At 67.7% G+C, this 14,109-nt stretch overlaps 1 protein-coding gene across 3 annotated transcripts; it reads left to right on the top strand.

The window, feature by feature from the left end:
• The first annotated feature begins 7,329 nt into the window (after positions 1-7,329).
• Positions 7,330-13,695, top strand: CCDC9 (coiled-coil domain containing 9). Of its 3 annotated transcripts, none has more exons than XM_062598299.1 (14): positions 7,330-7,404; positions 7,868-7,972; positions 8,511-8,639; positions 8,801-9,064; positions 9,271-9,354; positions 9,452-9,628; positions 9,889-10,076; positions 10,230-10,282; positions 10,423-10,546; positions 10,642-10,714; positions 10,829-11,237; positions 11,364-11,534; positions 11,683-11,756; positions 13,002-13,695. In XM_062598299.1, the coding sequence occupies exons 1-14, from the start codon at positions 7,402-7,404 to the stop codon at positions 13,017-13,019; spliced, it is 1,872 nt and encodes a 623-aa protein (XP_062454283.1). In that variant the 5' UTR covers positions 7,330-7,401; the 3' UTR covers positions 13,020-13,695. The 3 variants fall into 3 exon arrangements, with proteins under 3 accessions (XP_062454283.1, XP_062454284.1, XP_062454282.1); XM_062598300.1 differs by having other exon boundaries at positions 8,511-8,657; positions 10,829-10,973; XM_062598298.1 differs by having other exon boundaries at positions 8,511-8,657.
• Positions 13,696-14,109: the final 414 nt, after the last annotated feature.

The following is a 14,109-nucleotide window of genomic DNA, read 5'->3' as shown; positions in this document are numbered from 1 at the left end:
TTCGCTCCAGTCTGTACAGGGCAGGCTCGGCCCTGGTAGGCACGCGTCCCGCGGCAGCCCGGCGCAGCTTAGTTCGGCTCCTGCGCGGGCAGCGCGTCTCCCTGCAGGTTGTAGAGGGCCCTCAGCAGCTGCGCCACGAAGTGGTAGATGTGACCCCAGAAGGCACCACGGCGCCGGCGCTCCTGGTGCTGCGGGGACAGAGCAGGACGGGTCAGCGCTACTGCACCGCCGCAGAGACCAGTTCCGCTTCTCCCGGCCGCCAGGCGCCGGGAGGGGAGAAGCCGGGCGTCCCGGCTGCTGCCCGCTCCAACCGCCGAGGTTGGCTCGGGCTCCGGCCCTGCCCGCGGCGAGGCGGCGCTGCGATTTTCGGAGGTGGAGGGGAGCGCTGGCAGGCGCAGGGCTAGTCCCACCCCGGCTCCCCGCCACCCGCCCTCACACTGAGCGCTCGCGCTCGCTCCCAGCCTTATATACGCGGCGCTATTTATAGGCTGTGAGTCAGCGGCTGGCTGGCTCGCGCCCGCCCGCGGCTCCGCACCCGCTCCCTCCCCGCGCAAACAAGCCGGCTGCTCCGCAGGGGGAGGGAGCTGCCGCTGCCCGGCGGCAGCGCGGAGTCCGGGGGTCATGGGACGCCGGGGCGCCGCCGCCGAGGCCAGGGCACGCGAGGGCGGCTGCCGGAGAGCCGGGACTCCGGGGCTCCCGCCCTGCCTGGGAGCGGGGGCGGCGGGCAGAAACCAGGACTCCCTCTGGGGAGGGAGGACGGGGACGGAGGACGAGCTCCGGGACTGGTGGGTTTCCCGGGAAGCCCCAGCACCCCCGCGCGCGGGGCCGAGCCCCAGGCCGGCTGGCGCCGCCCGCCCCGGCTCACCTGCCGCTCGTGCGCCTGCTGGAAGGCGTCGCCCAGGCTGCGCAGGCGGGCTCCCAGCTCCTGCTCCAGGCTTGGCGGCTCGCCGGGCACGTGGCCGTTGGGCACGGCCGCCTCTCGGGTCGGCTCTGCCGGCAGGTCTTCCCCCTCCAGCCCGTCGTCCTCCAGGGGCCGAAACCCTCCTGCAGAGCAGCAGCGGCGAGGTCAGAGCTGCGGAGCGGCCGGGGCCGCGGATGCCCGGCAGCCCCGGCGACGGCTCGGCCATCCTGCCGCCCGCGCTGGCGCGGGGCCCGCTGGGGCTGGGGCAGGATGCGGAGCCCAGCGCAGCCGGGCACCAGGGCTCGTCAACAGGAAAACCCAGAACAATTCCCGCCGCCGCTGCAGCCGGGGGGACGGCGGGGGCGTCTGGCCCGCACCGCGCTCCCGGCTCCGGGGCTGCCGCCGCCGCCGGGCGGGACATGCCCCGGCTTGCCGTTGCGGGCTGCCTGCAGCCGCCTTCCTGCCAGCCGCGGGCGCGCGGGGCCCGGCGGAGGCGGGAAGCCGCCGGCACACAGCGCAGCCGCGGTGTTTACTCGAGCACGAGGGCGGCACGGGGCGGACGGAGCGCGGCAGCCTCCGTACCGGGGGCATGAGACTGGTGCCAGCTGCCGTCCCAGGGTCAAGGATGGGGACAGGCATAAGGATACAGAGGGGGCTTGGGCTGGGCTGGGGACCGGGATGGGGATGAAGACGGGACCGGGACGAGGCCGAGCCTCGCGCCCGCTGCCCGCCTGCGGCCCCCGTGCTTCCCACCGAGGCGGCTCACTCACCCCGGGCTCCGGCGGCGGCAGGGGCATCCCGGCGCCCCGGGGCACAGCGGTACAGGGCGAAGGCGGCGGCGGCGGCGGCGGGGGGGGCCCCGGGACAGGCGCAGCTCAGCCGGGGCGCGGCGGCGAGGGAGCCCCGGCGGAGGGGGGCCGGCAGCGCCAGCGGCCCCCCCCGGCAGGCAGGGTGCCCCGGCAGGGCGGCTGGCGGCTCGGCGCGGCTCCCCTCCCGCAGCGGTCTGGCCATCGCGCCCGGGGGGCTCTGCGGGGACAAGCACGCGCCGGTCGGGGGGGCGCCGGGACCGCTCGGCGCAGCCGCCCCCCCCCCGCCGGCGGAGCCCCCTGCTGCGCCCCGCCGCGCCCGCCAGGGGGCGCCCTAGCGGCGGGCGCTGTTTGTAAACAAACCGGGCGGCCCCGGGGCACCGCGGCGGGCAGCGGCCGCGCCGGCCCGGCCCGGCCCCCCGGCATGCCCGGGCACGGCCCGCCGGGCTGCCCCGCGGCACGGTCCTGCGCATGCACCGCTCCTGCCCCACGGCACGGCCCGACCCCGCGCGTGCACCGCTCCTGCCCCACTGCTGCACCCCGCCGCCGCATGCACCGCTCCTGCCCCACAGCACAGTCCGATCGCGCGCGTGCAGCGCTCCTGCCCCACGGCACGGTCCCGCGAGTACAGCGCTCCTGCCCCACGGCACGGCCCGACCCCGCGCGTGCAGCGCTCCTGCCCCACTGCTGCACCCCGCCGCCGCATGCACCGCTTCTGCCCCACAGCACAGTCCGATCCCGCGCGTGCAGCGCTCCTGCCCCACGGCACGGTCCCGCGCGTACAGCGCTCCTGCCCCACTGCTGCACCCCGCCGCCGCACGCACCGCTCCTGCTCCACAGCACCGCCCGATCCCGCGCATGCAGCGCTCCTGCCCCAGAGCACAGTCCCATGCATGCACTGCTCCTGCCCCAATGATGCACCCCACAGCTGCATGCACCGCTCCTGCCCAACAGCACGGTCCACCCTGTGCATGCACCGCTCCTGCCCCACTGGAGGACTCCTCTGGTGCACGCAGCGGTCCTGCCCCCACAGCACGACCCTCCTCGTGCGATGACCGCTCCTGCCCCATCGAGCATGCCGTTTTTCCCGTGCACGTAACCCCCAGTGCATGCCGCCCTCCTGCTGTCCCAGCGCTCGCACCTCTCCGACGATTCCCCCTCCCGCCCCATGGCGCGGGACCCTCCGCTGCATTCACCCCTGCTGCCCTGCGCCGCCCCACCCGTCCCGTCCCGTCCCGTCCCGTCCCGTCCCATCGTGTCGTGCTTACTGCAGCTGCATGAACCGTGCGGGGCGGCGGGTCCGGTGCGGGCGCGGGGCGAACGCTGCGCTCGGCACCGGTTCGCGCTCGGCTCTGGCAGCGCGCGCCGCGGCGCCGCTCTCGGCAGGGCCCCGCCCCGTGACGTCACCGCCCCGCCCCGCCCCGCCCCGCCCCGGACAAGTTCGGGCTTGTGCGGCGGCCGGGGATCCCCGGGGGGGCGGGGGTCCTGGGGGTGCAGGGCATGGGGGTCGTGCTACATGGGGGGCAGCGTCCACGCGGGCCTGTGGTGCAGGGTGCATCGGGGTGCAAGGTGCATGGGGGTCTGGGGTGCAGGGTGTGGGGAGGTGCTTCATGGGAGGCATGTGGGTCTGGAGTGCAAGGTGCACGGGTGGGGGGGGCACGTGGGTCTGGGGTGCAGGATCTCCGAGAGTGCAGGGCGCATGGGGGGCACGGTGCACGGGGACTGTGGGTCTGGGGTGCAGGGCGCATGGGGGGCACGGTGCACGGGGACTGTGGGTCTGGGGTGCAGGGTGCACGGGGACATGTGGGTCTGGGGTGCAGGGCGCATGGGGGGCACGGTGCACGGGGACATGTGGGCCTGGCGGTGTGGGGTTCGCGGGGGGCCGCACGGGCAGCTCGGCGCCGCAGGGGGCCGGGGCAGGCGCGGGCGGGGGGCCGGGCCGGGCCGGGCCGGGCCGGGGGAGGCCCCGCCCCGGGGGCGGTGGCGGCGGAGCAGCCACTCAGGCGGCGGCGGGCGGCGCGGGCGGGGCGGCGCCGCGGCCGCCGTTTCCAGGGGAAGGTTTTGGCGCTGCCGCCCGCGCCCCGGTAACAGCGGCCGGGCCAACCAGGCGCCGCCGCCGCCGCCCAGCGGGGCGGGCCGCGGCCGGGCCCAGCGCCGGGGCTGCCCCGAGCCGGGACCCACAGCCGGGACCCGGCCCGGGGCCGTCCCGGGGTGCCACCCCACGCTGCATCCGTTCCCGACCGGGTCCCCCGGGCCGGTCCCTTCCCAAGCCCGTGCCCGGCCCCGGCTTCCCACACCGGGGCTTCCGCACCGGGTCCCTCCCAGTCCTGGCAGCCCCCCAGATCCAGAAGCGGCTCCTCCGGGAGCGCTGCTCCCCAGGGCCTCCCCGGCTCCCCCCCTCGCACCCCAGAGCCCCGGGGCACAGGACCTGGCTCCGGCTGAGCCGTGGCGGGCTCACGCGCAGAGCCGCCCGGAGCAGGGGGGTCCCGCAGCCCGGGCTGGGGATTTCCCACCATGGGGCCCGGAGGGAAGGTCCTGCCCGGAGCCGGAGGCAGTGCCAGTCCCCGCTGCTGCTGCCAGCCGAGAGCCAGCGCTGGGGGCTTGTGGCGCCACGGCGCCTGCACCCCACAGGGGCTGAGGCCTGGCAAACTCGCTGCATGGGGGGGGGCATGGCGAGTTTGGACCCAGATGGCAGGTTCCCTTCAGCTGCTCCCCGCCGCTGCGCAGGGCTGGGGGGTCTGATGAGCTGTGCCAGGCCTCGTGGCAACCCCCGGCACAGGGGCGGGACGGCGGTGGTCCCCCAGATGAGGTCGCCCTGGAGAAACCCGCTGCCGCCAGCCCTGCTGCCCCGGGCCAGGGGGATGGAGGGGCCGGGCCGGGCCGGGCCGTCCCGGGGCTCCTGCTCGGCCTGGCCCGGGGGGGGGGCGGTGTCTGGGCCCTCCCGGCCCCAAGCCCCGGTTCTGCCCCCTCCTGCCCCCCGTCCGCGACCCTGCCTCACCCCCGACCTGACCCCTCACCCCTGACCCCTCGGCCCCGTGCCCTCGCGGTCACCCCGGCCCCGCCCCCGTTCCCCCTGGCCGCCGCCATCGGCCCCCCGGCCGCCGCCGCTCTCCCATTGGCTGGAGCCGCGCCCGCTGCAGCCAATCGGCGCCGAGCGGCAGCGCTGTATCCAGCGGAGCGCGCGCGATGAGCATCGCCCCCGCCTCGGCTATGGGTAGAGCTATAGGTGCCGCTATAGGTGCCACTATGGGTAGAGCTATAGGTGCCACTATAGGTGCCACTATGGGCAGAGTTGTAGGCACCTTTATAGGTACTGCTATAGGTATCACTATAGGGAAAAGCTATAGGTGCATCTGCAGGTAGAGTTATAGGTAGAGCTGTAGGTACTGCTATGGGTACTGCTATAGGCAGAGCTATGATTACCACTATAGGTACCTCTATAAGCAGAGCTATAGGTACTGCTATAGATAGAGCTATAGGTACTGGTATAGATACAAGTGCAGGTGCCCTTATGGCTACAGTGGCAGATATAGGTAGTGCTACAGGTGCCACTGTGTGAACAAGTCTGGTATAAGGTACGTATATGGGTCTGGCCAGAGGCATGGGAACTGCTGCCGGTACTGCTGCAGGTGCCACTGTACACGTTACTGTAGGTGTGGGTAACGCTTTGCGTCCCGCTCGAGGAATGGGTATTGCTGCAGGTGCCCGCATAGGTACAGGTATAGCTATAGGTTCTGCCCATGCACAACCCCTCTGGGTACACCCTGCCCATGAACAACCTTGCTGGGGTACCCCCTGCCCATGAACAACCGCACTTGGGTACACCCTGCCTGTGAACAACCTCGCTGGGGGACACCCTGCCCGTGAACAACCCTGCTGGGGTACACCTACCATGCACAGCCCTGCTCGGGTACAACCTGCCCATGCACAACCTCACTGGGGGACACCCCACCATGCACAACTCCTCTAGGGAACACCCTGCCCGTGCACACCCCGCCGGTTCCACCCTGCCGGAGCAGAGCCCTGCCCAGGCCGAGGGCTCCTACCCCCCCCACCCCCAAAAGCGCGGGATGCCGCCGCCGCATCCTGCATCCTGCATCCTGCATCCCTGCGCGGGCGCAGCCAATCGCCGCCCGCCGCCGCGGCCAGACCAGGAGCTGCCATGGAAACAGCGGAGCAGCCGGGCAGGGAACTGCCGGCAGCCCCCGCTCGCCCCCCGCGCGCCCCCCGCCCGGCCCCGGGGACCGCTGGCTGCGGCGCAGGGACAGCGGGACATGGGGGCACAGGGGTGCGGGGACACGGGACGTGGGGGTGCAGGGGCGTGGGGGCACGGGGCAGCAAGGACGCAGGGGCAGGGGGCCTGGAGCCCCGGGAAGCAGGGGCGCAGGGATGCGGGCACACAGGGCCAGCATGCATGCACGGGAGCCCGTGTGCTTGCGAGTGTGTGTGTGCACACGCGTGTTTGCGGGAGCATGCTCTGCGCACTCATGCGTGTGTGCGAGCCGGTCAGCACACACACTAAGCGTTGTCCATGCACGCGTGTGAGCTCAGGGCTGCGTGTGCGAGGGCACGCATGTGTGAGCTGCTGCACCTGTGCGAACATGGACGGGCAGGTGCCAGCACGTGCACATGCAAGGGCACGCGTGTGTGAGCTGCTGCACCTGTATGAACACTGACAGGCAGGTGCCAGCACATGTGTGTGCAAAGGCACACGTCACCAGAGTGCTGACAGCTGTGGGTGCAGCGGGGCTGTGGGTGGCGGGGAGGGACAGATGGACAGATGGACAGGGGGATGGAAGGATGGACAGACAGACGTGGGATGGAGGGACAGGGGATGGGCTGGGAATAGTGATGGAAGGGTGCAGGGACACAAAGGGAGGTCAAATGTAAGGACAGAGGGAGGAAGGAGAGAGGAACGGAGAGAGGGACGGCTGGGAGGGATGGATGGACAGACGGATGGATGGGCAGAGGGACAGAGGACAAGGATGGAGAGGCAGAAGGAGGATGGAAGGGGTGCGGAGACGGATAGAGAGGGGGATGGATGAGCAGATGGGAGGGATGGATGGAAAGATGGATGGATGGATGGACGGAGTGATGAACAGACGGATGGACATATAGAGGGATGGACAGACAGAGGGAAGGAGGGACACACAGAGGGGCATATGGATGAACACAGAGGGATGTATGAGCAGATAGAGAATTACGGAGGAACAAACAGGGGGAAGTGTATGGGGACATACACAGGGACATAAAGGGGGATGTATGGAGGGACACATAGAGGGACATATAGGGGGATGTGTGCACAGACGTAAAGAGGGATGTATGGAGGGACATATGGGGGATATATAGGGGAATGCATAGAGGAACACACGGGAGACACGTGGGGAACATGTAGGGTATGTAAGGGGAACATAGGGGAAATGCAGGGGACGTATGGGGAGGTATGGTGGGACATATGGAGGACACACAGGGGACACACAGGGGACATAGGCGCGGACACAGCGGCGCGCCCCGCCGGAGTGGCGCCGCCTGCAGTGGCTCCTCCGAGCCGCCAGGGGCCGCGCCGCAGCGGGCCGGCCGCCGCGGCTCCTTTAAGGCCGCTCCCTGCGCGGGCCGGAAGCGGAAGTCGCTCGCTGCGGCGGTGGGCGGGGCGGGTCGCCCGGGTCCCGGCCGCGAGCCCAGTCCGGCCCAAGGATGGTGAGTGCGGAGGCGGCGGGCTCGGCCCGGCCCGGCTCGGCTCGGGGGGGAGGGCGTCTCGGTCCAGCCCCGGGGTCGGGGCGGCGCTTGACGTACTCGGGCAGGGGCCGGGCCCGGCCTGAGGCCCCCGGGCCGCGCTTGGGGGTCTCGGCCTGGGCCAGGTTTGGGGTCTGGGCCCCGCCCGGGGGTTTCTGCGGGGCGGGTTTAGGGGGCCCGTTCTGGACCGGCCGGGATTCTGGGGCCGGGTTTGGCGGTCTCAGTGCGGGGTCGGATTTGGGATCCGGGCCCAGCCGGGTGTTCCTGTGGGGCGAGTTTTTGGGGCCTCGCTTTGGGCCGGGCTTGAGGGCACTGAGAGGCTGTTTGTGTCTGTGTTTGTATCTGTCCTGGGGCCGGGCTGGGTGCCCCAGCCTTGCTGCAGGTCTGGGTCCAGGGGCCCTCACTCAACCTGCTGCCCTCCTTGCAGTCGGCCACGCTGGACCTGAAGTCGAAGGAGGAGAAGGATGCGGAGCTGGACAAGCGCATCGAGGCGCTGCGCAAGAAGAACGAGGCCCTCATCAAGCGCTATCAGGTGCGGGGAGCCAGGGCTGAGCACCTGGCGAGTCCTGGCCTGGACTCTGTGCCCATGGCGTGTGCTCCTCTGGCATCTCACACTGGAGCTGTGTGTTCCCTCCGATATTCTGCCTGCGTGGAGGCAGAGCATGTTAAGGCACTTACAGCCCCTAATCCCCTACTGTGGCTTAGTGCTAGGCCTCTTGCGTAACATGGGATTGCAGGGGGGTGGCCTGCTGGGTGGGCAGTTCCTGTTCCTTGTCTCCCGTAAACCCCGGGGAAGGTGACATCTCAGGAACCAATGGGCTGAGAGGCCGTCTCTGATCTCATCTGCTGTGTCAAGAAGCTTTGTAGGGCAGAGGCTCCCTGCAGGGCCCAGAAACTCCCTCCTTGTGCTGGTCGGTTGTCCTGGGTGAACTTGGGACTCTGCCCATTGCCCAAACACGTGGGAAGGAACAAGGTGATGGTGTAGGCCTGGGCAGGTCCATGAGGGTCCCTGGAGGAGGTGCTGGTCTGTCCCAGACGGGGCCCTGCTCATGCCTGCATTCTCTCCACAGGAGATTGAGGAGGACCGTAAGAAGGCAGAGCAGGAGGGCATCGCGGTGACGGCTCTGCGCCGGGTGCGACCCGCTGAGGGCGAGCCTGAGCGGAAATGGGTGGACAAGGATCTCTCCATCACTGTCCAGGTCATGCTCTCCCCTGGGGTGAGTGTGGGGGGGAGGAACTGGGGCTGGGAGAGAGAGTCTGTGGGGCAGGATGTGCTGCGGGGCTTGGGGAGTTGAGAGAAGGGCAGGCATCAGTGAGGCAGCTGTCGCTGAACCCAGCGCTTTGCCCTTCTCTCCCCCAGGAGAAGCGTGTTGTCAGTGACAGGAAGTCTCCTGGCGCCCCCAAGCCTGGCCGCAGCGGTGCTCCCCGTGGTTCAGGGCGTGCAGGCCTGCGTCCCTCCAGCCGGTCCCTGCGGACGGAGCCTCCCGGTGACCCTGTCTGGGAAGGGGCCGGGGGGGACAGCGTGTTCCTGGGGGAGCGCGGCGGACGTGGCCGCCGGTCACGGGGCCGGGGGGCAGCCAGTCTAGCGATGGGGGGAGACGCTGGCCCCGACAGGAAGTCCAAGGTGGGTGTCAGAGCTGGCGTGGTGCATGCGGGTTTCCCATGGGTTGTGAGGGAAGCTGCTTAGGAAGACAGCTTGATGGTGCAGGGTGTCTTCCCTGCTAAAAGCTCCATGTGTGAGGCCTGGGCAGGGAGTGTTGTGGGGTGCTGTGTGTCCTGTGAAGAACTGTCTTTTTCCTGGCTGTGCTCTCACTATCCCGCCACCACCAGGAGTGGGAAGAGCGGAGGCGCCAGAATATTGAAAAGATGAACGAGGAGATGGAGAAGATTGCGGAGTACGAGCGAAACCAGAGGGTGAGCCAGGGAGGGCCGGTGGCGTGCATGGGGAGGTGATGCTCCCCTGGCTTTGGAGTTGCGAGATGACAGCGTTCCCTTCTCCCCTCTCGCTCAGGATGGGCTGCATGAGAAGAATCCGGTGCGCAACTTCCTGGATGACCCGCGGCGCAGCGGCCCCTTTCAGGATGCTGACCGCAAGGAGGGCAGCAGGCGGCACATCCGCAACTGGGGAGGGGCGGACTTCGACAAGGTCAAGACAGGCATGGAGCGTGAGAAGGCCTGGCAGGGCCCCGTACGTACCTCACGGGGAGTGAGCAGGGTGCTGCCCTGGACGAGGCTTTTGTGGTGGAAAAGAGAGGAGTCTTGAGCTGTGAAGAGCTGCAACTTTGAGGGAAGCTAGGGAAGTTTATGGGTCCCTCGAGTGGCTGCTTCTTCCTCCCTATAGACATTGGTGATCCTGAGGTGGGTGTCAGATGTGGTAGGAGGTGCTCAGGCAGGGTTTGGTCTCACGGGGGTTTCTGGCTCCTGTTATGTTGACCTGTCTCCCCTCAGGGCCGGCGATCTGGCCCGAAGGCTGGGGGGACGCTGGACATGACGCTCTCCATGACGGGCCGTGAGCGAGCAGAGTACGTGCGTTGGAAGAAGGAGCGGGAGCAGATAGACCAGGAGCGCCTGGCACGTCACCGCAAACCCACGGGCCAGTGGCGCCGAGAGTGGGATGCAGAGAAAACGGACACAATGTATGTGGAGAAGGAGAACTGCCCCTGTTGCAGGGGGCTGGTTCAGGGTGTGACTCCTGTGGGCTGAGCTGGGGGAAGAGGCCGGTTTGCGCTGAGCTCAGACCCATTGGAAGATGTAGTGTCCTCCATCTCACTCATCCCTGTCTTCCTCAGGTTCAAGGAGGGCTCTGTGGCAGCACCAGGCCTGGAAGGGGGCAGCAGACAGGGTGAGTTTGTAGCTTCCTGTGGGGGCTTGAGGGGAGACAGGGCAGGACAAGGGCATGCGTTGGGGAGCTGAGCAGTGCAAGGTGCCAGCCTGGCCCAAGGCCTTGAGCGGTGCTCCAGCAAGCCTTCCCTCCTGTCGCAGATGAGAACAAGCGCCTGCCCAAGCCACCTACCTTTGGGGAGTTTCTGTCCCCGCATCGCACAGAGCGGAGAAGAAAGGGACGGGGCTGTGGACGGAGCCAGGGAACGAGGGCCAAGCCTTACAGGTTGGGGTGCCTGGGGTGTTCTCTGGCGAGCTGGGGCTCTCAGCAGGTGGGGGCCATAGCAGAACTTTCACACTGATGCCCTTCCTCTTCTCCAGCATGCATGACAACCGCTGGGAGGAGAAGGAGCCTCTGGCAGCAGCAGCGAGAGTTGAAGGCCTGGGGCAGGAGGTAAAATGCTCTGGAGTAGAGCCCCTGGGGGTCCAGCAACAGACCATGTCCAGCAGTCCCTGGCCTCAGTGCGCAACCTTTCTGCCCCAAATGGTCCTTGCTCTGTGTCAACAGGTGGAGGAACTAGCAAGCGTGACCTTCCCAGAGCCTCAGCCCTCTCTGAACCCTGAGGAAGATGAGGACCAGTGGGAGGATGTCAGTGAGGAGGAAGAGGAGGAAGATAGCTCTGGGTCATTGGTCGAGGATGAAGCACCCCCCAGTGCGTCCCCCAAAGACCAGCGTCCCCTAAAGGCTGGGCAGGCCACAGCTCCCAGACTGCGCATGCCCCCTGTGGCACCCAGCCCTGGTGGGGGGGCAAGCAAACCCCTGAGCCCCTTCTCCCCCGTGGAAGGCCACCAGCCAGTCTCGGACTGGGGTGAGGAGATGGACCTGGCCTCTCCTCGCAGCAGCCTAGGGGACAGCCCCTTGCCAGGCCCCTCTGCCCCCCCAGCCCAGTCAAGAGGGGCATCTGGCGAGACTACAGGTAAGTGGGGGAGGTGAGGTAGGGCAGATCCCCCACCTCTGCAGGTTGGGCTCAGCCCTGGGTTGATAGCATGGGGAAAGGGACCGAGCGGGCCCCTTCTCGTGCCAACCACAGTCTGTCCCCTAGGGCTGAGCCCCGTGGAGCTGGCCAAGGCCCCCCAGGGGGTGCAGAACCCTGCAGAGCCCCTGCAGCAGGTGGAAGCAAGGCCAACCACAGAGCAGGAGGCCTTGGGAGATTCAGAGAAGCTGAAAGAGGCACCAGGGAGCCCCCCAGCTGCCCCGGAGGATGAGACACAAGGTAGTGAGGGGAGTAGAGGGTTCTGCAGGGGTGAGGGATTCTCCCCACTTTGGGTGCTGGCCTGATTGTGGGGTCCAGTGCCTGGGGAGTGCTCCTCCCAGCCTGCTGCCTAGCTGGGAATTCAGTCCTCTTTCTGTTCCCTCCCCAGGAACCCAGGCTTTGCACCACGAGCCAGACACAGAGGCTGCTCCTGGCACAGTGGAAATCACAGACTTCGAGCGGGTGCGTTTCCGTAAGAACTCGCCCTCTCCGTCTGGCCACTAACTGGACTGATTCCTGAACACTCTGGGCTTTGTATTCTGTCTTGTCTGTCTGTCCTTCCCACTTTTGGGTGGGGCTTGCCGGCTCTGATGCTCACACTTCAGACTGACTCGCCTGCCTCCTATGCTCTTGCGGGCCTGCGATCACCCTGAGTTACAGTGCTTGCTCCTGGGATCTCTGTGCAATGGAACAGGCTGCATGGAGTCTGCTGGGGCTCTGAGCTCTTCCCCTCCCCTCTCCAGCCCCAGCAGTGGGGTCTAGACCTGGCGCTCTCGAATCCCACGAGCTTCCCATGTTCTCAGCCAGGCCGTGCTCAGATGGCAGGGGCTGTTGGGGACTTGGCTTGTGAGCGCTGGGTCTGCTGTGCGGGCCAGGAGCTTGCTTTGGTGGGGAAGCTCCAGCCCCTGCAGTCAGGGGCATCTGGGCAGTCTAAGGCACTTGGTAACATCTGTAAGTCTGTCTGTCCTGTATTAAACTCTTCCCTCTCAAAACAGCCCAGGGACTGGTCTCTCCCTGTAGCTTGTAGCCAAGGGTGGGAGATGGTGTGCTGAGGGCCCAGGATAACTGCCCTGAGTGGGAACAGTGGGCTCTGAGAGGAGGGCAGCAGCTGGGGACAAGGGGGTAAACGCTTTCTGGACTGCCTCTGCCTCAGAGGCGGGGCTGTGATGCAGCCCTGTATCATGGCTTCACCCTGAGTTGGCCTGTCATGCTGGCTGCCTTGCTGCTTCCTGCCAGAGCCTGGGCAGGATCAGGCCCTGAGCACACAGCCCTGCTGTAGGGAGCAGAGCTGAGTGTGGGGCACCAACCCTGGGGCCATGCTGCCTCTGGCTGGAGTGGTGTGGGGGTGCCGTGGGCCAGCTGGGGAGAGGGTAGTGGGAGGAACTGGCAGCTGTTTCTGGACACGTATGTTCCCTTGTGTTCATGCCTGGTACCAAGTGCACCTCTTCTGTCTGATGCTGGTGTTTCCCGTGGGTCTGGAAGGAGGGTGGGGAACAGCCTTGGGCAGGGTCTGGCATCCCCTGGGCTCCTCTGCTGTAGGTGCCTCTGCCAGCATAGCTTTGACTGTGTGGGCAGAGCCCCCCTGGGTGCAGGCTTGGGGTTGCTTCTGTCCTGCTAGCTGCAGGCACCCAGCCTTGCTCGTGTGGTTCCTGGGTGAGCATGTCCTGGGAGCTGACTTCATCGTGCCTTCTCTCTCTCCTTTGACAGGATGGCAAAGCGCCCTGATGTGCTGGAGTGGCCCTCTGTTAGCGGGGTTGCTCCTGCCGTGACTCCTACTGCTTTCTAGAGACTGTGAGCTGGGGCAGCTCCTCTGCTGCTGGCAGGAAACCATATTTTGGGAATAACTCATCTGCACCTTGCTGGGGTTGGACTTCCCTTGCTTGTGGGGAGGGGGCTGGATCTGTTCTGCACCCAAAGGGGAGGTGTGTCAAAGCCAGCCCTGGGTGCTGAGATGCATGCAGGAGCACCCATGTCTGCACTGTGAAAGTGAGCGCTGGAGCACTAACGTAGCAGAGAGGTGGCCGTGGGTGCAGGCAGGTCCCTGCCTGGGCACAAGCTGAGGGTGGGCAGAGGCTCCTGGGGTGAGGGCTCTGACTGCAGCCCCTCTGGTGCTGACCCCCCTCTACAGCTGCCCACTCCCTGCTGCAGATACCCTGGGTAAAGGCCCTGGCTGCCCGGGGACAGGCCGTGGAGGGCACCGAGGAGTCCTTTGCCCCTTTTCCAGGCCCTTGGGGGTCCCCTTTCTCCCCTCTCACCTGAGTGCAGAAGGTCTGGGGCCCAGGTGCCTCCTGTGCCTGGCATCCCCAGCTGGAGCTGGGCAGGGAGGAGACTGGTCCCAAGGAGTTGCCTCATCCTGCATCAGTGACAACTGAATCTTTATAAAATAAACCTCCAAAACTCTTCTGTGCCTGGCTCTTTGCTGCTGGGGGCGAGGGGGGGGGAGTTCTTTCTCCTGGAGCACGCAGCTGGATGAGGGGGGTCCTCTCTCCCAGTGCCCAAGGCTGGAGGGAGTCCTGGTAACGGCAAGGGGCGGTGCCGTGGGGGCGGTGCGGGAGGCTGAGCCTGGCTTGGGGCCGGAGGGATGGCACAGGCCTGGGCGCCCCGGCGCTGGAGCCATGAAGCAGCAGGAAGGGGCCAGCCCCGGCCCGCCAGTGCTGCCGAGCTACGCCGGGGAGCGTCTGCGGGGTGCGGGGAAGCTGCTGCTGGGCGGTGGGCGGCCGCCCCCACGCTGGCTCCGCGTTGCCACTGTCTGCGCCTATTTCCTGTGCGTCTCGCTGGCCGCGCTGCTCCTTGTCATCTACTACGGGCTGGTCTG

This window comes from Rhea pennata, chromosome 32 (assembly GCF_028389875.1).
Source record: "Rhea pennata isolate bPtePen1 chromosome 32, bPtePen1.pri, whole genome shotgun sequence".
Lineage (NCBI taxonomy): Eukaryota > Metazoa > Chordata > Aves > Rheiformes > Rheidae > Rhea > Rhea pennata.
The sequence above is the reverse complement of the archived record's forward strand: the minus strand, read 5'-3'. Positions and strand labels throughout refer to the sequence as shown.

Coding starts and splice junctions, on each gene's coding strand:
- CCDC9 (XM_062598298.1), top strand. Junction 8,658..8,800: donor AGGTCATGCTCTCCCCTGGG/GTGAGTGTGGGG, acceptor TCTCTCCCCCAG/GAGAAGCGTGTTGTCAGTGA. Junction 9,065..9,270: donor GCCCCGACAGGAAGTCCAAG/GTGGGTGTCAGA, acceptor CGCCACCACCAG/GAGTGGGAAGAGCGGAGGCG.